The sequence below is a fragment of the Phyllostomus hastatus genome, unplaced genomic scaffold (assembly GCF_019186645.2).
Source record: "Phyllostomus hastatus isolate PE091 unplaced genomic scaffold, TTU_PhHast_1.1 phas_contig_38, whole genome shotgun sequence".
Taxonomy (NCBI): Eukaryota; Metazoa; Chordata; class Mammalia; order Chiroptera; family Phyllostomidae; genus Phyllostomus; species Phyllostomus hastatus.
In genome coordinates, this window is record NW_025333869.1 from 28,294,554 (window position 1) to 28,316,808 (window position 22,255).

At 33.3% G+C, this 22,255-nt stretch overlaps 1 protein-coding gene across 4 annotated transcripts in view; it reads left to right on the plus strand.

The window, feature by feature from the left end:
- HERC4 (HECT and RLD domain containing E3 ubiquitin protein ligase 4) overlaps positions 1-22,255 on the plus strand; it is a 129,421-nt gene that overhangs the window by 11,226 nt on the left and 95,940 nt on the right. For all 4 annotated transcript variants that reach the window (XM_045842334.1, XM_045842333.1, XM_045842335.1 and 1 more), the window contains exons 4-7: positions 11,081-11,240; positions 15,089-15,165; positions 18,486-18,707; positions 19,789-19,880. In XM_045842334.1, coding sequence (XP_045698290.1) covers positions 11,081-11,240; positions 15,089-15,165; positions 18,486-18,707; positions 19,789-19,880 — 551 coding nt within the window. The remainder of the gene's footprint in view (positions 1-11,080; positions 11,241-15,088; positions 15,166-18,485; positions 18,708-19,788; positions 19,881-22,255) is intronic.

Genomic DNA, 22,255 nt, shown 5'->3' on the forward strand with positions numbered 1-22,255 from the left:
CTCTAATAGGAATGGACCTCAGGGAACTACATTTATCTTCTGAGAAGTAATTATGGAAAAGACTGACAGATTGGTATTACCTTTGGCTAAAGTTGGGTCTTTTCCCATACACATTTGGGGAATAGCCTCTGCAACTGGGAATAGGGGGAAAAGGGACACTTAGAAGTTATTATGAAAATGTAAAGGCAGAAGAAAGATACAAATCTCATAATTTGAAAGAAAAATTTAAAAAAGAATCCTCACTGGAGGATATGCTTTTTAGAGTGAGAGGAAGGGGGAAAGAGAGAGAGAAACGTGGATGCATGAGAGAAACATCAATCTGTTGTCTTCTGTACATGTCTGGACTGGGGACTGCACCTGCAGAACCTAGGTATGTGCCCTCACCGGGGATTGAACTTACAACCTTTTGGTGTATGGGACAGACTTCAGCTAACTGAGCCACTTGGCCAGGGCAGAAAGAAATTTAATAATGAGAAATATTACTTAGAATATATTATTTAGATATGAGAGTGCCACTGTTTAAAAATAGTAACAGTACCATTTTGTGCCAGGCACTGTGCTGAATCCTTTAGGCCTTATCCAAAGGTCTTAGAATCACCCTACAAAAGTACATATTATCTTAGTTTTACAGGTGAAGGAAATACAACTTCAAGAGGTTGAATGACTTGCCCAAAGTCAAAATTCAAATATAGTGGAAACAAGAACTGATTAGGTGTCAGTAGCAAGAAAAAGATAAAATGACCTAGTAATAACTGAAGAAGTGTGCAGGACATGTGAAGAAGACTTGGAAGAACTCTGCAGAGTCACACAAAACTTGAACAAATGGAAACCACATTTGTGGATAGGAATAATCAACCTACATAAATCTGTCAGTTTTCTCTAAAAATTAATTTGTCAAAATTTCACGCAATCCTAATAAAAATACCAAATAGTGGTTTTTGGGGGAATGAGACAAATTGATTCTCTGATTCATCCAGGAAAACTGAAAAATAAAGAACAGAAATAATATATATTTTAATTTAAAGCCTTTATAGTTTAAATTACCTCACAAATAGATATAATAAACAAATAAAACAATATATAAAGCCCAGATAGAGACCCAGATCACCAGAAGTCAGTGGGGAAAAATTCAAATGGGAGGTATTCAGTAAATGATCCTGGAATAAGAGCATTATCTAGGTAATAAAAAAGTGAAGTAATACCTCACTTCAGGAATATATTTGGATACATTTCAAATGAATCAAATATTTAAATGTAATGATTAATGTGCTCAAAGACAACATAGACATACTTATTTATTATTTTGAATTGAAGAAAACCTTTCTAAATTGTGAAGAGGCATAGATAAGAAAAGCTACCTGAAAGTAAGAGTAATTTTGTTAGATAGAAATCATTGTAAACAAGGTTAAAAGACAGATGGGAAAGTGTTTGTGACTCATTACAATCAAAACATGAAACTCCCAGATATAAAAAAGTGCTCCTAAAAAATGGTGAGATAAAGAGACAACAATGAAGTAGCAAAATGGACAGAAGATATGAACAGGCATTTCACAGAGGAAGGATATAGGAATGGCTCTGAAACAAATGCATACTCTTCATGCATATACAACTTCATGCATATTAAGAGAAATGCAGAAAACTATAATGAGGTAACACTTTTTCACATACCAGGTTAACAAAAGTCCTTAATACAGTCTGTATGGTGAGACTTTTAATTAAAAAGTTTTCATAGGTTGTTAGTATAAATTGAGAAATATTTTTATGATAAATTCTTTCTCCAAAATGTCCAAGAGTATAACTCTTGCTTTGATAGCTACATTTGTATATGTACAAAGCAGCATTACTACAACATTGTTTGTAATAGCAAAACATTAGAAATAGCCATATGAGTGACTATCTGTTGGGAACTGGTAAAATAAATTATGGTCTATTCAGTCAATGTAAAATAATGCTATATAATTGTGAAAGGAATGGAGTTCTTTGTGTACTACTATGGAAAGATCTAGTAAGTAAAAAGAACAAGATGTCAAACATTGTGTAGAAACAATATTTTGTATTAAAAATATGTATATACACACATACATATATGCACACACATTTGTATTTGATTATAGATACATAAAATTACCTGTAAGGATACATACAACTAATAACAGTGGTTACTCTTGGTGCAGAGGTAGGATAAGAGATGAGAACTCCATTGCTAAGAAAGTGGGTGGTAGACTCAGATTTTTCACTGCATACGTTTTTAAAAATACATATATGACACTTTATATATATAAAATGTGTGTGCATATATAAAATATCCATATATTTAAAGGGGTAGTGTCTGGAAATAAGAGTATTTGGATATAAATCCTGCCTCTGTTACTTTTTAGCTGTGTTATCCTGGGCACATTGCTTAGTCACTCTGTGCCTGTATTTTCTCATGTAGAATTAGGATAATCATGCCAAACTCCTAGGGTGGTTATAAGGATTAAGTGAGATAACACCTGAAGTGCAAAGAACAATGCCTGGCATGTGATGAGTGCTCAGTTAATGTTTGCTTAAAAGAAAAAAGCTATTAATACTAGAATGGGAATTTAATTTTGAGTCTGCCTTATGCTGAAGTGGGTAATATGCTGTTGGTGTATTTGCCTTCAGATAGATAATACATCTTTTCATTTACAACTGAAATTCAGGTATTTAATCCAAAAAATAAGTGCTGTCCTACCATGTCCCAGACATTGTGCTTAAGCATGAAAGTATTTAACTTTAATCTTCAGTTATTCTGCCAAAATTGTTGGAGCTTGTATTTAAAAATTATGTCAAAAATGTATGTTTGTCACACTTAGAGGTAATGCTATATTGGAGCAAGATAAAAATGATTTGGGTTTCTTTAAAGATACCATGATACAGAAAAAATAAAAGAATAAAGTATGCCTTTTTTTTGTCCTGCTGAGAAGCACATAAATACTGAAGTTCAGATTCATCATTTATTTTCAGAAATATATTTAGTGATAAATAATTAGAGGATGTTTTAGTCTACTCAGGCATAACAAAATAACTATAGTCTAGGTGACTTAACTAACTAACATATTTCTCACAGTTCTTGAGGCTGCAGGGTCCAAGATCAAGGTGTTAGCAGATTTGGTGTCTGGTGAGAACCCTATTTCCTGGTTCCTAGAAGACAGTCTTTCTCATTGTGTATTTACATGGCAGAAAGGCTGAGGGTGTTGTCTGGGAAAAGGTACCCATCTCATTCACAGGGGTTCCACTCTCATGATCTAATCACCCTCAAAGCTCACCTCCTAATACTGTCACATTATGGAGTTATGAATTTTGAATTATGGGAGGGCACAGACATTTAGTCTGTATCAGGTATATTTTGTATACTGTATGTTGAGGAACATAGGTGCTTGAATCAATTCTAGTTACTCGTACTTTAAAATCCTGCCCCTCACAGAAAGATGTGTTTGGTAACATCTCATTTTACTGTTGTAGCTATTTTGACAACAGTGCCTAAATTTATTTGCTTAGCATATAAACATTGTGAATAAACAGAGCATGTACTTTGTAGATGGTGCTTGACTGGGGGAGAAATTTATACATCAAGAAAGACAGATAGCCTTGGCCAGTGTGGCTCAGTTGGTTGGAGTGTCGTCCCATGCTCTGAAAGGTTGCAGGTTTGATTTCTGGTCAGGGTGCATACCTGCATTGAGGGTTGGATCCCCAGGAGAGGCGCGTTTCGGAGGCAACCAATTGATGTTTCTATCTCACATTGATGTTTCTTTTTCTCCCTCCTTCTGTCTATAAAGCAATGAAAAAAAAAGTCCTGTGGTAAGGATTAAAAAAAAGAATGACATATTTCTGAGAGTATAAAACTGATAAAATATAGAGAACAAAAAGAACATTTTACATGGGAACCATTATACTGTAAGTTACCTATCTTAATCTCTCTAAAGTAAACTGCAGAAAGCAACTCCTTGTCCTTGTTTATTAATGCTTTTTGAATTCACTTATGTTCAGACCTTAGTTAGATTCATCTTAGAGTCCACTTTCTAGCCCATAGCACCAGCATTGCCTCAGTTGCCAAAACTTATTGGTTCTGTTCTTAGTAACTCTCACGTTTCATTTCCTTTGCAAATGGCTAAATATGTGACCATCAGCTAGTTACTTGCATTCCCTCCTTTAGTTCATGTCCATGTGTCATAAGTTCTTTAGCTTCTACATTTCCCATACTATTCTTGCCCTCCCCCTGTCTATTTTCTACCTACCATCTATGCTACTTATTCTCTGCACCTTTTTCCCCCTCTCTCTTCCTCCCACTTCCTCCGCTAATCTTCCATATGATCTCCATTTCTGTGGTTCTGTTCCTGTTCTAGTTGTTTGCTTAGTTTGTTTTGGTTTTGTTTTAGGTGTGGTTGATAATAATTGTGAGTTTGCTGTCATTAAAACTATACATGTTTTTTATCTTCTTTTTCTTAGATAAGTCCCTTTAACATTTCATATAATAAGGTTTGGTGATGATGAACTCCTTTAACTTGGCCTTATCTGTCCTTGCATTCTAAATGATAGCTTTGCTGGATAGAGTAATCTTGGACGTAGGTCCTTGCCTTTCATGACTTGGAATACTTCTTTCCAGCCCCTTCTTGCCTGCAAGGTCTCTTTTGAGAAATCAGCTCACAGTCTGATGGGAACTCCTTTGTAGGTGACTGTCCCTTTATCTCTTACTGCTTCTAGGATTCTCTCCTTCATTTTAATCTTGGGTAATGTAGTTATGATGTGCCTTGTTGTGTTCCTCCTTGGGTCCAATTTCTTTGGGACTCTGAGCTTCCTGGACTTCCTGGAAGCCTATTTCTTTTGCCAGATTGGGGAAGTTCTCCTTTATTATTTGTTCAAAAAACTTTTCCACTTGTTGCTCTTCCTCTTCTCCTTCTGGTACCCCTATAATTTGGATGTTGGGAATGTTTAAAGGTGTCCTGGAGGTTCCTAAACGTCTCCTCATTTTTTTTAATTCTCGTTTCTTCATTTTTTTCCTGTTTGGTTGTTTCTTTCTTCCTTCTGGTCCACTCCATTGATTTGGGTCCCAGTTTCCTTCCCGTCACTATTGGTTCCCTATGCATTTTCCTTTATTTCACTTAGTATAGCCTTCATTTTTTCATCAAATTTGCGACCAAATTCAACCAATTCTGTGAGCGTCCTGATCACCAGTGCTTTGAATTATGCATCTGATATGTTGGCTATCTCTTTGTGGCTTAGTTGTATTTGTTTTGGAGCTTTGATTTATTCTTTCATTTGGGCCTTTTTTTTTTTTTTTTGGTCTCGTTGTGCCTGTTATGTATGAAGGGTGTAGCCTTAGGTGTTCACTGGGGTGGGGCACCCCAGTTGCTGTGTTGTGATGCTGTATGTGAGGGAGGGATCTGCGAGGGAACAATGTGCTTGCTCTGCTCTCTGCTGGATTTCAGTCCCTTCTGCTGCTTCCACCAAGCAAACTGGGCCCTTCTGGTGCTGATTCCCATGTGAGTGGGCTTGTGCACGTTCTAGGACCCTGTGGGTCTCTCCAACAAACTCTTCTGTGAGGCTGGGAGTTTCTCCCACTGCTGCCTCAACCCCCACAGGTGTTTTTAGTCAGAGGTTTGAGGCTTTATTTCCACGCACTGGAGCCCTGGGTTGAACAGTCTGTCTTACCCCCCAGTTTCGCCTGCGCGAGAATGTGGGACCGCAGTGCCTGTGTACAGTACGTTGCCTCGCTGGGTTTGCCCGCTGCCACCTGCGCCCAGGGTCTGCCAGCTGCCGCTTTTTTTTTTTGCCACAACCCCTCTCTGCCCTGCTGCCCCACTCCGCCCTTCCCACCTCCGCCCCACCTACCAGTCTGGATGAATGTGTCTATTTTAACTCCTTGGCTGTTGGACTTCCATACAGCTCAAGTTTATCTCAGTGCTGGTTGTTTTTTTTTGTTTCTAAGTTTTTGTTGTCCTTATTTTGGTTGTGCGAGGAGGCACAGTGTGTCTACCTATGTTTCCAACTTGGCCAGAAGCCCCAGAATCATATCTTAATCTAAAATTATTTGTTTTTATTCTAGTTAGACCATGACTGATCTATGTAAAAACTGCGGCAATAACTTTCTAACTGGTCTTCCTATTCCAGTCCATCCTCCTAATTCAGGATTAATTTTTCTAAGTCATATTTCCTTTTCTGTCTTTTGAATTTGTCCAGCTGAAGTACCATATTCTCAGACCTCTGTGGTCACTGTTGTGAGAACTCAAGTCACATGTTCTGTGTAGTACCAAGTACGGTTACCTGGCATTCAGTAAATAAGTTGATTTACCATGTTATTTTATATAATTATTTGGATAGAAATCTTTTTTACAATGTTAGCTCTTGGTGGGTAGAAACCTTATATTTCTTAAGCACTGTAGTGACATCATTATGGTACACACAGAGGGAGCACAGAGGCTTTTGTTGGATGTGCATGTGGTCACTGTGTTTTATTGGCTATGCCATAGGAAGGGAAGGAAATTAAAACTCTTGTTTCAGTGAGCTTGATGGCCATCAGCTACATTGTAACCAAAAAGTTAAAATTTGAAACTGTTCTAAGAAAGTACATGCTGGATATGATATAGTAAAGTTGATGTGGTCATAAGAAAAAACAAGAATGAAGCTTAGAAGAAGTTTCCCAGAGATCCCAGGGAGAAGGGTCACCGCCTCCCATACAGGGCCACAGGGAAGGAGACTAGGGTAGTCAGGAGGCAAAAGACAGGAGTGCAGGAGAGATCTTAGCCGATGGCATTTGTTGTAGTTTCCTAGGGAAAGGCAAGACTGCGTAGAATAAGACTGGTTAGGATTGTCTAGTTTGATTAATTCCTGCAGATTTTGAGTTACAGGGTTGGTTTGTAGTTTCTTAGTACTTAACCCTGGGATGATTTAGTTAGGGGAAATACTGGCTTGGTATGTGAGAGGTAGATAAGGAGGACATAGCTGTTGGTGTAAACTCTGGATTGGTGGTTTGCATATGAAAAGTGTGCTAGTAGGCAAGTTGTTATCTTTAGGAATTTAGGTAGCCCTGGAAGAGGCCATCTCTTCTGTGCTCTGTAAGTGCTTCCCTCTCATGCCTTGAAAGTTCAGAGCATTAAGAATACAGAAAATACTATTATAATTGGCCCTGTGATGAATGAATGCCAAATATGAATAAAGAATCTTAAAAAAAACACTCAGAACAAAAACTGCTGTTAAATTGAGGGTTTATTCTTGCTGGTATTCACTAATTTCAAGAGGTTAATGTCATCTTTCAAAAGTCAGAATCATAAATACATTAATTACACATTCAGCTGTTTACATAAAGAACAAAAAAGAAGGAAAACTACTTGTAGATAGCCAGAGTTGACAATTTAGTATTTATTTTTTCAGTCTTTCTTCTGCATATATATTGTGGCTGTGTGACATTTTGAAAACAAGAATTGAGTTACATAGTACCTCTTTAATTTATAATAAAATGCTGTCTGTGAATGTTAAATTTTTAGAGATGGATAGAATGTTAAATTTTTGTATTGCTCTTGTGTGGAGTTTTTCAGAGAGGAAGAAAGAGGAAACATTTATAGCAACCAGTAAGGCATGGTAGGACAGAGGATTTTGAAACTTAAGCTCTGGCAGTATTACTAAGGAGTTGGAATGGTGCCTCTCTAAATTAGTTATTTAATAAAGTATATTTCTTCATTTCAGAATTGTTATCAACATGACTGTGTTTGTTGGTGTTCATTACAATATTGTTTTTTAGACCCTATAACTTGAATATAAAACATCAACAGAAATTTTTGTTTTCTATGTAAAATATTAAAAGTCATTCAAACTTGGTTAGAATTCATTGTTTTAAAATTAATAATATGTGTAGGACTTCATTAAACTCACAGACTGCATTAAAGGTTAAAATTGATTGTGGACTTAGATCACACCTGGTAATTGTACTGTTATATCAGATAGTTATTGATTTATGAATGAATTGTGTTTCAAAAAACTTTAATATTTTTCTTTGCTTATGAAAATATGCCTAGATATCATAAATAAATTTACAAATTTTCTTTAAAACACATCATACCTAAGTATAATATTTTATTAATAATTGTATTTAACTGACCTGTATAATATTTTTTAATAGAAAAATTAATTTGAGTTTTAAATTTGGATGTCAGAAATTTATCTGCACCTTTCACCCATCCTGGCTTGCTTAGTTCTCTTGATTTATCAGTTCCAGAAAATTGGGGATAGATGTTTGTGGGCAGCATTTAACTTTACACATCACATTTTAAAGACATACAGTACCTGACTATAGCCTCTGTTTCCTAGGTAAGGAACTCTATATCACTCCAAGTTAATTATTTCCCTAGTGTTTTGATTTTGGGGAACAGAACATTTGTTCCTGTGAGGTTCAGGGTCATTTTATAAGATGGGGGCTTTCATACCTTACAAATTTATTTTCTTCTGGTCACCAAAATAATGTATGTACTTTATATATATTTTAAAGCTATAGAAATGTGTGATCTAAAAAGCGGAAGGCACTTTCCCTTTTGCATTCTAAAGATGGCTACTAGTACTTGTTTATATTTTCATGCCCTTTACACCTGTGTTAAAAAATACAAATTTACGCACATTGACGTAAAGGTCTGTGGTTTGCTTGTTATTTGATATATTTATCTTTTCATGTTACTATGTAGACATTCTTTTTGATAGAAGCATCGATTTTTATTACATGGCTATTCCATACTTTATTTACCTCCCCATTACTGGAAATCAGGTTATTTACTGTTGTTTTTTCCAAATTACAAACTATGGTTCAGTAAACATTGTTTTACAGTGTATAATAAATTTTGAAAAACAGAGTTTCTGGGTAAAAGGACATACCTGTTTAGAATTGTAATACATGTTACAAAATTGCCCTCTAAAAAACTTTTTATTTTTTCTTAGTTTTTAAAGATTGTTTAGAGAAATGTTTCTTAGGCTATTTTTTTTTTTTTTGCCATTTTTTAACTCTTTGGTGTGGAAATAATAACGTAATTATGAACTAGAAACTTCTGAATTTCAAAATCAAGTTTATTTGTGATTGAGTTATTCAGAATAAGTTAATTCTTCTGTGGATTGCCTTTATTTTTTGTTTCATTTTTTCAGTTATAGTTGACATGCACAATATTATATCAGTCTTTTCACTGCTTTTAGTTAGTTTCTTTTGCTATAACAAATTGAATTTTCTCAAATGGGTACATGGAATCTCTTCCTTTTTTCTCATCTCAGGACTTAGCTTAAGTGTCAGTGTCTTCCAAAATTCTTCGTGGTATCTTTCAAGGCTTTAATAATTCCTATGTCCTTTTTGTATATCTTTATCTTAGCAATTTAATCAAAATCTTTATCCCACCTGTTTTTCTATAGACTAAACTTCTTGAGGGCAAGAATTCTTTTTATTTATATTTGTGTCTCTAGAGCTTGGAGCACAAGAGTTATTATTATTCTTTAGTGAAACAATATTATTTAGTGAAACAGTATTCACAAAATATTGTTTAGTATGAATGTTTCTTAGTTTTTTGGATTTTTGCTGCCTTTAATTTTATAGCCATTGTTATCTAATTTAGGTACTCTCATTTGTTATTGTTTAGCCAACCATTCTTATTCACTCCTGTTGTCATCTTGACATTTTCTGCTCTTTACTAGTTTCCCTTGAGGATTCTTTTGGAGAAACACTGACTTATTTCTGGGGCCTCTGTGAGAGAGTATAGCACTTCTGTGTTTTATTTCTTCCTTCATATTAAGATTTATTGGAATGTTTTGATGTAAACAAATGATACCATACTTCTAAGTCCTTTATCTTAATTTTTATGGGGACTATATGTTATATCTTGTTTTCATTTTTTTGTTTTTGTATGTTTCTGCAATATAATTTTATAAAAAACATACATATAAAAAGTGAGAGATGAGTATAATGAACTTCCACGTACTGTTCAACAGCTCTTGTTATTAACTCATGTAGTACTTTAAGGTAAGTACTTAAAATACCATTAGAGTTGTACAGATTCCAAGATGCTATCGAGGGCTGACCTTGCACCCCAAGATGCAGGTTAGTAATCAAGATACAATTTGAATTTCTTCATATGTAGGGATTTAAATCTCCTTGATGCAATCTGTTTCATTATTGAACATTGACATTTGTACACAGAGCTGAAATATGCTTCTGAAGAAACTCTGATTGTTTCAGTTATAACAACACTTCAACACGAGGCTTTCAGTTTATTGAAGACAGAAATTACAGCTTTCTTATTAAGCTAAAAAAGTAATTTTAAATGGCATCTTAAAAGCAATTTGAAGTGGTACTACTAAAAAAATGATAGACGTTGCACATCCTAAGACTAAGGAAACAATTTCATTTTGGTTACTCATTTGACAGTGGTTACTGTCAGTCTTATGAAAGGCCAGTATTTAGAATTAATTCCAGGTGTAAAACTTGAGCATGTTTTAACTACATGTGGAGCTTTTATATCTTTGATGTCAAAATGGCAGCCCACAACCTGAAACATATTTGTTATGGTCACACTGCCTTTCAGTTCTCTCCTCAGTATATCCAAGTAGATGGTTTATTTATGAGCTCTCTAAAATAATTGTTTCCCATCAGAAATGCCAATTCAGATTAGTATTTCATTAAGTTCAGAATCACTTCATAGTAGTATCTATATGGTAATGTATGTGTCAATTACAGTTTTATTATGAAAAACAGCCCAGGTTATTTAAGTGATTTCCTTTTCAGCTAGACCCTTTTATTGGTAATGGCTTGGATGAAGAGCCCTTTCTGAGAGAATTGTTATAAACCCTTAACATCTTCTTCCAAATTTAAAAGTCACTTAATATTCTGAGTTGATTATTCCCTATGATGTATATATGTATTTACCACAATGAAAATTTTGTATGGAACATACTTGTTAGATTTGTCAGAATAACTGAAATTATACCTAGTCTGTATTTCAGTATTTCCTTAGCTTTTTTATGCAAGGTGAAGATTGTGTTTTATTCTTATTGGTAGTTCAAAACTAGAATATAATGTCTCTCTTTCTGATTTCTGTAGAACAGGTTGTTGCCCTGGATGCCCAAAATATTGTAGCTGTTTCATGTGGAGAAGCTCATACATTAGCACTAAATGACAAGGGCCAGGTGTATGCTTGGGGTCTGGATTCTGATGGACAACTTGGCCTGCTAGGATCAGAGGAATGTGTCAGAGTACCCAGGTAACAAAGGTGACCAAAAAGAGGTCTTTAATAATCTTATGTCATAAATTTATTATTAAATTATTTTGTATACTTTGGGCCTATAAGTGTTGACAGCTAATTATCATTTTTGAGTTCTTAAGGTTACTGGTTAGATAAGAATTCAGTCATGTTCCACTTTTTTATATAGCAGTGACCATGATTTATGTTCACTATTAAATTCATCATAGAATTATTTAAAAATCAAAAAATAGACAGTGCTTTATTAATGTTGTCTTCCATATTTGCATAGGATATGACCACTGTTTTAATATTAAAAATTATAAAAGCATGAATATATCTAGGCAAAAATATAAAGATTTAAAGAAAAATATCCAATTTCTTATAGATAAATAATACACTAACTCATGCTTAGTTTTTAAAATTATACAGATTCTTACCACCTTAAACTCTTGTTTTGTCTTCCTACTAATAACTGCGGGGACAAAGAGAACTCTTCAGGGAATGAAGGAATTAAGCTAATTTTAGATTTATTTCAGGTAGCACTTTTTAAACACACTTAGATATTTTATTTTTAATTTCAAATTGATGGTGTTTGTTTCAGTTTAAGGAATACAATGTAACTACTAGGATAAAAATATGGAGCACAGTACCTACTATATTTCAGAACAGGAAATCTTATCATTGTTAGAAATGAGTTTTGTTTTTTTTTTTAAACTAGGAAAGCTAGCTCCTTTAATAAGTTTATAACCTTCCCTATGTTATAACATATTAAAGTATTTTTTAATTTAGTTTGACATTTTATATTTGTTTTAGTAAGGGACTATCTGTTGAGACTTGGCTACATCACAATCACCCACATTTTTTTATTGAACTTATAACTGAATTACACAAAACTCAACAAATTTCTTTTTCCTTATTTTTTCTTGTGATAACATATAGTACTTGGCAGGGTGGTAAAACAAACAGCATTCCCATTGTACTTTTAATATCTCTTAATGATGGTTCTGTTGGGAAAAAAATTTTCCTTAAGCTAAGTAAACTGAATTTTTTAGTCATTTCAATTTTTATTTCTTGCAGAAAATAGTAATTTGCAACCAAGTGGTTATTGGCTAGATAATACAAAGCATTCATAGAAACATAGTGACCTCACTTTGTCATATCTCTACTCATTTTATTTTCTCCCACAAGTAATTGTTGTAGAATGGGGTTTTTAATTTACGATTTTAAAAATTTTGTGATTTTAGGGTTGAAAAAGGATTTTACATGTTAGATTTTCTAAGTTAATGTTCTCAAAACCATGATTCATGGCAGAGCTTTCTGGTTTCCCTCATTTTTATTTCACTGTTCTCTTAATTCTCATATTCACATTTTTGTTTCTGTTCACTTTTGGTATAAGGGATTTCAGTCAATCAGTAGATGTTTAGTAAATGGTAAAGAAAGCTAACTTAGGAAAGAATTTTATTGTATCACAATTTATTTGAAGGTTGCCCAATAATAAATTAGGTATTTGTGACTTTACTAGTTTATGAACCTACATGGGGATCTGAAAGAGATCTTACTTGGTTTAAGTCCTTTGCTTTAAAAATCACTGTTTTTATAGTTGGTAAACATCTATATTAACTTTAAGCTGTAGTCATTTTTCCTGTTCAGGCTCATTCATTTTTCGTGGACTGATCTGATTTATTGTGACTTACAAATAGTTTTTACTAGTGTTTTCATGTTTTAAAGGTCAGTTTAGTATTTCAGTAGAAACATTTTTTTAATGAAAGACTGCTAGTAATTTCTTTTTAAATTTTAGTATCATATAATTCTTTAGATGGAAAGCTTTTTTTTAGATGCTTAGAGGTGTCAGCCAGCTTTGTAAATTTCATGTACATTTTGAATAAAATATGTATAGAAGATGAGGAAACTCAAATATATTTAAACAGGTTTTTAAAAATTACTGTTATGATTTTCCTAAGAGTGATTAGAAATGTGAAGATTTACTTTAGGCTGTACTTTCTTGAGAATAAAAATCATTTTTATACCAAAAGATAAAGAGTACATAAATTAAGGGGTATTTTAAAATTAAGGAAGACTGTAACATTAATAGTAAATAGATTACTTGAAGCTCTTAGTTTGATAATCTTTTTCTACTTGTGATTTTGTTATGTTTTGAAATCATTACTTCTTGGAGAAAGACTGAAACTATTCAATGTTATTGGTCTCTATAGACCTTAACTTTTGGCTAGTTATTTCTTTTTGTGTAGGATATTATACCTCTTTTTTAAAAAAGGTTAAGCCTGATTTTACTGTCTTAGTTTAATTTAAGTTGAAATACATACATTTCCATGCAAATTTAGAAAAAATAATTGCTTGTAATAAAGTTGTAGTTTATTAAAGTTCTATTTATTGGACATATGCAATAAATATTATGACAGGAAGGTGTGATATGATCCTTGTGAGAATAGCTGTTTTCTGTTCTATAGAAATTAAACCTCTTGGTCAAGAATAAAATTCATTTTCTTAATTTTACTCAGTTTTAAATATGTATTACAGTAGTTGTAATCCAAAAGCCTCGAAGACTGTACAGATTCACTTTTAACAGTATATTCATTGCATACTTTTTTGCAAATCACTGTGGTAGTTGCTAGGGATTCTGTGGATATAAGACACATAGTGTTTTATTTGGTCTTGCAAATTGTACTTGATTAATTCCTCTTTTTGCATTGCCAATGTTTGATTTTGCTAATTGCAGAAAAATGGTATTTTGCTACTTTTTAATATCTGAGGGTGTGTTGGATACTACTAACTTGTTGGATTCTGCTAAATTGTAGCACTACAGCTTTTAGGTTTTGTAGTTTAAGAACATAAATCCACTAAATAAAAATATTTTTAATACAATAATATGGGATTAGAGTAACTCATCTTTCTCCTGCTCAAAATTTGATTTGCTGAAGCTGCTTCCCGAAAATCATGAGTATCGACTCTCTGGTCAGAACTTGCTCCGGACTTTCATTTGGCAGAATCAGGTCAGGTGGCAGTATCAGGTAAAGGGAAATAAGAACATTATATGTTTCCTTCCCACTTTTTTTTTAAAACATTCATTCAGTAAAAACAGTAGAATGATCAGGTAAAGGGAACTACTTAATGAAGAACCTGGGATATTTGATGCAGAGTTACTTGATTTTTGTATTATTTTTAAAATTAGCCTTTAGAATCACATTGCAGTAATGGGAAAATCAGAAATGGGAGAAAAAAAGAAACTATAAAAATACAAGGGAAAAAAACATGACTGGACACATCAGTGATCCTATTAATTGTGAATTGATTAAATTTCCCTAGTAAGGAATTGAATATCAGTGATTCAGATGTAAAGAATAGCCCAAAAGGAATAGATTTCATAATGTGAGAATTGGTAGTACCACATGATAGGAATGTTCTTAAGGAACTTGATAGAAAAGAAAATATATTAAACTAGGCCAGATATCAATATTAGACAAATTAGATCATGTACAATTGTTTTATAAATATATTGCAAGTTTTATGTGCTAAGCTAAAGATATTTTAAAAATTTTGGTAATGAAAGAAAACTTCTAAATTGTAAAAGCATTCTGAGGGGTATTTGAAGTGTGTGCATAGTTTGCTTAAATGTTCTTTCAAGGTATTTTCTCATCCCACTTACTTTTTTTCATATCTAGATTTAGTTTACATATTTTAGCATAAATTTTTGGTAAATTGGGCTTGTGTAAATAACACAAACTGCTAGATTGGTAGGAAACTATACTTATGCATAGTAGGTGGTCAGTGAATAGTATATAAATAGTGTTCAGGATATATTTATTAGATGAAATTAATTAATCCTGATCTCTTTTCTTATTTTCTAGAAATATTAAAAGTTTGTCAGATATCCAGATAGTACAGGTTGCTTGCGGTTACTATCATTCACTTGCACTCTCTAAAGGTAAGCATTGTTTATCTTTCCTTTTCCCTTTTTTAGTTTTATTACTTGATACTTCAGTTGAGCAGAAAGTCCTCCAAATTTGTTTTTCTCATTTAAGATTGTTCTGGTACTTGATTGTTTTTATTTCCACATACATTTTAGAATTAGCTTGACAGTTTTTACAGACACACAGACCACTAGGATTTTGGTTCGGACTGCCTTGCCTCTTACAAATCAATTTGAGGAAAATCTTTTTTTTTTTAATATTTTATTTATTTTTAGAGAGTGAAGGGAGGGAGGGGGAGAGAGAGAGAGAGAGAGAGAGAGAGAGAGAGAGAGAGAGAGAGAGAGAGAGAGAGAGAAAGAAACATCAATGTATGGTTGCTGGGGGTTATGGCCTGCAACCCAGGCATGTACCCTGGCTGGGAATTGAACCTGCGACACTTTGGTTTGCAACCCACGCTCAATCCACTGAGCTATGCCAGCCAGGGAGGAAAGTCTTTATAATACATAGTCTTTTAGTTTTTGAATCTGCTAGAGCCCTCCATTTATTTGAATCTTGTAATTTTTCTCAATGGTATTTTGTTGTTTTCTATGGAGTTTTACATTTATTAGGTTTTTCTGCAGGTATTTGATTTTTTTGTTGTTATGAATGGTGTCATTGTCAAATTATGTATTGCTAGTATGTTGATGTGAATAAGATAGATTTTTTTTTTGTCTAATTGTTTCTTTAGTCTGTTAAATGCTATTCCTTCACAGCTGGGAAAAGCTATAACTTGCCTAATCTCATTGGATCTCACAGATAAGCTTTTTATAAATAAAAGCAGAGAAGGCCAAGATTCCTGTTAGCGTTATTGCTTTCCTTTCTTATTCATTTAATTTTTTCATCAGCCAGCTAAGGATTGTAACTTGGGTTAGTAAAGAACTTGCCATATATTTGTATTTTACCATTTAAAAAATAAGCCCCAGTGGCTTCTCAAGTAATATTGTATTATTATTTTCATTCATTAAATGTCTGGTGAGGCATCTTGTGAACAAAACATTAGACTAGAACTATAGGGAAATACCGATAAGTTAATAGACAGTGTTAGAGAGACCATAGCATCTAGTGGAAGAGGCAGATATTTAAATAAATAGCTATAGATCAAAGCAGAAAAAAATACCTACTACTCTGGTCAAGGTAAAAGTAAAATGCTAGAGGTATGAAGAAAAAAGTGTAATTAGTTCCAGCCAATAAAATTAGTAACTATTAGGAGAGGATTGATATTTGATGATAGCCTTGAAAGATGCATAGAATTTATTCTGAATTGGAGAAGTATTTAGAAATATATAGCTTGTGGAAATGTTGAGGGTTGGCTAAGGTGATAGTAAAGGTGTAGAATCAGGAAAGTATTGTCTTTATTTGAGTGCTGATGTGTATTTTCATATGGGTATTGTGAGAGAATGGGAGACATACTCGTACTTCAGCTGAAATTGAAGTAAAGACAAGTCTGTTACAAAGGGCTTTAAATGCAATATTAAGGAATTTAAACTCCTTTAGGTAGTGGGAGGCTGGCATCCCTGTAGTCATTGTTACTTTGCCAACTCCTTTTTTTGCCCCTTAATCCTTACCCAAGTACATTTTTATTGCTTTTAGAGAGAGAGTGATGTGAGAATGGAACATCAGTTGGTTGTTTCCCATATGCACCCCGAATGGGGATCAAACCCACAACCCAAGTACGTGCCCTGACCAAGAATCGAACCTGCAACCTTTTGGTGTATGGGGCAGTGTGCCAACCAATTGAGCCACCTGGCCAGGGCACTGACTCCTCTTTTGATATTTTAATAGGTAGATCCAAGATAAACTTAAACTCAGAGGTTTAACTGTTGAGGGCAGTTTTTTATCTTGACTCATAGGTAGGTATTCTTTTGCCTTGTTCAGCATTATGTTTAGCACAGTATCTTGTTCATTTAATGAATTTCTTTTTTGATTACGTGGTATGAACTAGGCACATTAGGGTGTACGGTATGAAGTGGTAAGCAAGTATACTGTCGGTGCTTGTGGTACAGTCACACAAATAGCACTGTAACTACATACTATGAAAAAGGACTGTAAAGAAAAAAGTTTAGGATATTTAGAACATGTACAGGGGAACTGAACTTAATCTTGGAGATCAGAGAGGCTTCCTGCTGGGAGAAAGTAGAAATGAACTAGACAAAGATGAGGGGAAGGTTTAGTTAGTGGGAACAGCAAGTGTGTGAGAAACAGGCATTGGAGAATGTAAAGGAAGATGAGTATGGCTAGAGTATAATGAAAGAAGAGACTGGTATGAAATGAGTTTGGAAACAGATCACACAGAACCTTATAACCCTTATTAAAAGTGTTTATACCAACAGCAGTGAGAAGGCATTGACATATTTTTTCAGATGAGCAACATTATCAAATCTGTGTTTTTATAATATTTCTATGTGTATGTACAAATGTCTGCTAGTATGTGCATAGAATATTTCATGAAGTGTACCTATCAGTAATATGTATGAGTACTTGTTTCTTTGCAGAGGAACCAGGGATCTAATTTTGGAGGGACACTTACTTTAAGTGAATACTATTTTATAGTATGACTTTTAAAACATCAGTTGTTAGTGTATTGATTATTATTGTCATTTATTTAATAAAAATAGATAAATGCCTAAAGTTGCAAAAGAGGGTGACAGTGGGGGGCATAAGTGACAAGCAGACAAAACTATTATAGGAACCAGGTGAGATGGTGGTGAGTGGATCTATTTGCTGTATTTTTCTTTAGAAAGAAAACTGTGTGTAACTTGGTGATAGGTAATAGATTGATATGAATCTCTGCATGAACTAAGAGAGTAGTATTAAGGATGACTCCCTCTGTTTATGACTTGTGCTACTGAATTAGTTATGATATCATTTACTGAGATGGGGAACACTGGGAAGAAGTGCGGGTATGGGAGGTAAGAAGAGGGTCATGAATTGAGTTTGGGCTATACCAAGCTGGAAGTGCCTTGAAATATCCAAGTGTAAGTATCAGGTAAACAATTGGATACATGGGTTTATTGCTCAGAGGAGATGTCTGGGCTAGATATTGAAAAGAGATGGTTCTTTCCTGAGGAGCATAACATTATGTAACTTAGCCATTCATCACTAAAGTTACTCAACTTAAAGGGTACTAAATACAGAATGTTCTTCTAGGTAATATATTTTGTATAAGAAATAAACAATAAAGAGGAATATGTATTTCCATCTGATGAGAGGAAGAATATCCCAAAATAACTAATGATCACAAAGTAAAACTTCGTGTTTGAGAAAAATTGTTAATTTTATGATTTTTGTTTTACAGCAAGCGAAGTCTTCTCTTGGGGACAGAATAAATATGGCCAGTTGGGTTTAGGCATTGACTGTAAAAAGCAAGCTTCACCACAGCTGATTAAGTCTTTGATTGGAATCCCTTTTATGCAAGTTGCAGCAGGAGGAGCCCATAGTTTTGTACTCACCCTTTCTGGAGCTATCTTTGGATGGGGACGCAACAAATTTGGTCAACTAGGTCTTAATGATGAAAATGGTAGGTTCTCATTTTTATAGATGTACTTTTAAAAAGAGATGATCTTTTGAGAAAGTTCAATGATTCTTAGTGTCAGAAATGTATTTAAATCTTCCCTGATAGGGAGGTGGTGACGTGAAATTAATTTAAAAATTCCATTTGATAATAGTTTCAGGGGGTGGTAGAAGGCCAAAAGATACCATTTTATCATAAAATAAACTAGAAAGTTTAACGGCACAAAAGTTTTTGCTGTTGGATGTTCATTAAAAGAAAGTTGAAAAATGTTACTTCAAGTTGGGAACCTCCTCATTGGCCAGCATTGATGGAAAGAAGCAATAAAATTATTCTTGAAAGTAACATGAAGTGTTAATCTGTTTGTGATTTTCAAGGAAATATTTAAATAATCTGAGTTGTTAAATTACTCCAGTTTGGGTTTCACTTTTAACATTGGTGCTAGAGTCTTGGAAATATTTTAAACTTAAAAGATTATAACTACTTCAAACTAGTTGGGAACTTGGAATTGATTTTTCATAACTACATTAGGTCAAACACCAGTATTTGAAATACAAAAACTAATTTCATGAAGTTAACATAATTGTAATGACTTAAATGGACAAAAGTGAGTTGTTGATCTAGTAACTGGTAATGATAAGCAAATAATACTCTCAAAAAAGAATTAAAATTTTTTTTTCTGCATAAGAAAAGTAGATTAGGGCATTATATCTCTTCTAGAAAAAAAGCAGGGAAGTATAATTTTCAAACTTTTAAGCAGCATCCTGTGAGATTAATTATCATGAAGTGAATATAAAGTATGATGTGTATGGATTAGAAGCAGTCAAATGGTTTTTAAATTTCATGGTTGCTGATTGGCATTCAAGCAGTTTAACACTTAAACTACTCTTTCAAATCCCTTCTTTATCACAGTAGAATAGAAAGGCCTGGGAACCTAACTTAGTAGGCTTGTAGTGCAAAATTCATTGAGCCTTGGTTAACATTATTTAGTCATCACTGTTCATTGAGCCTGGGAAGCTGTAGAGGAAACATACTTTAGAAGGTTTTTAATTTAAAAAGTTTTGTTAATGTCTCTTGTTGGAATTTTCAGATAGGTATGTTCCTAATTTATTGAAGTCACTAAGAACTCAGAAAATAGTTTATATTTGTTGTGGAGAAGATCATACTGCTGCACTTACCAAGGTACTGTACTCTTATAAAACCTTTTTATTATTGTGCGTAGAAGTTATTTCATAATAAGTAAATGTTTTCATAATATGTACATTAAAAGTTGAGTGTTACTGATGTCTAAAGAAGTTTATTTTGGAAAAAGTACCTAGGTTATTATTTGTTCTCAAAAACAGTTTACCTTAAATTTCAATTTGTTTTATGTTACGAGGTGTGAACTATATTATATTCTCTTAAATGTGATAATATATATTGTTGAGTTTCTTGGCTTTATGTGAAATACTGGTTAAATAATATTTTGAATTAAAGAATCCCATTTAAGTTTGTCAGGCTTGCCATGCTGTGCATATCAATCCCACTTATGTATATCTCTGCCTAATTTTAATTTAGCTCCCATTTGGCTTATAAATATTGTACAACAAGTAATAGAGGGATTATTTGTTATTATCCATAGGCTAAGTATTATGTAAGCAGCTATAATGAACTTTCATCACAGTGTTGTTAATGGCTTTAACTCTGACATCTTACTTTATTGGGTATGTGCCAGTTAAGTGTCAGTACTACGTAGTACTTTCCTAATGATTAGAAGTAAAATGAAAATAAAACATTAATCTTTACCAGGAACATTATTTATTATAGTCATGTTAACATAAAGGAAATGGCAAGTTTTCATTGGCTAAATTAGAAATTAATGTTTTTGCTTTTTCTTAATCCTGCATAGCAGATAAAATTGGCAAGAAAAATATTCTAATCTAATAAACTATAAACTCTAGTAAAATTCTAATCTTATAAACTATATAGAGTTTACAAAACTCTGTATAGTCCCACATTGGAATTTTAGGAGGATATGAATTATTCTTTGTCATTTTCAAGTACTTTAGTGTACTCATTTAAAAAATACTATAATGACAATTATTAAAGTTAATTTTTTTTAAGCAAAGTGGTTCTTTTTTTTTTTTAAGATTTTATTTTATTTTATTTTTAGAGAGGGAAGGGAGGGAGATAGAGAGAGAGAGAGAAACATCAATGTGCAGTTGCTGGGGGTTATGGCCTGCAACCCATGCATGTACCCTGGCTGGGAATCGAACCTGGGATACTTTGGTTCCCAGCCTGCGCTCAATCAAGTTAATTTTTAAAAAATTTTTATTGCCCCTTAGTAAGGAAGTTTAAAATATATACCTGCTGATCTCATTACCATAGCTTATTGATTGTTATAATTCATATTACAAATGTAACCACTAAAATCTTACTAAATTATGTTGTCAAGTTATAAGTTTTGGTCATTTTCTTTTCTCATTGGCATTTGGAAGAAATAAGACTGCGTTGAAATAATAGTAAAAAATATTTTTTCATATCATTCCTTGGGGTTAACTTTGTGGTTGAAAGGTTCACAATGTTAATGCTTTTAAAATTTAACCTTTCAAATAATTATTCATCTTATTTTCCTAGGATGTACAACCATATTTATTGAGCTTTTTAAAATGCTAATTCTGTTAATCTCCTGTATTCCTTTCTGTAAAAAGTAGCTGGTGATACTTATTCACTGGAGTTTTGGGAGGTATATTATTATTATTATTATTATTTTAAGATTTTATTTATTTATTTTTAGAGAGGGAAGGGAGGGAGAAAGAGAGAGAGAAAGAGAGAAACATCAGTGTACGGTTGCTGGGGGTCATGGCCTGCAACCCAGGCGTGTACCCTGACTGGGAATCGAACCTGCAACATGTACTTGCTTTATAGTTTTGACTTTGGAACCCAGAAACTATTATAATAAAAAAGAAATATATATATGCATTTTTATATAATTTAACATTTCTTAAAACTTTAAAATAAAAACAACTAGTGACACAACTACAGAAAGAATAATTCTTTCAGGTTATTATAAATTAAAATATTTTGTTGTATATCACTAGTGGGAAATAGCCTGAGAATAAACAATGCAGAAAGAAATGTTAAACTGCATTCTGTAGTCTTATTGTTAGTAAAATTGGTGGTATCATTTTTTAATATATAGAGTAAGATAAAGCAAATAAGTACTTATTTTACTGTCATTAGAAACTGATTTCCAGTTTCAGAGAAAAGAGATATAAAATGGTTTGAGTTAAATTAAAATCCTGTAATCTAAAGATAAGAGGTATCATTATAAACTTTTACTTTTTTCCTTTTAAGTATATGAGAGGCCATGACCATTTTAAGGTCCTAGAAGTAGTTAACAATGTACAATCTGGAAGCAGTAAACATTCCTTGATTTTTGTAGACTCCACACTCAAAGGGCTTCTAGGTAAGAATAGTCTTTGGCATTGTGCGTTGCAAAAACCCAAAAGGTCATGTCAGAAGAACAATTTGAAGACACTTTCATTGATTTACAAAAAGATATAATGACTGAAGTG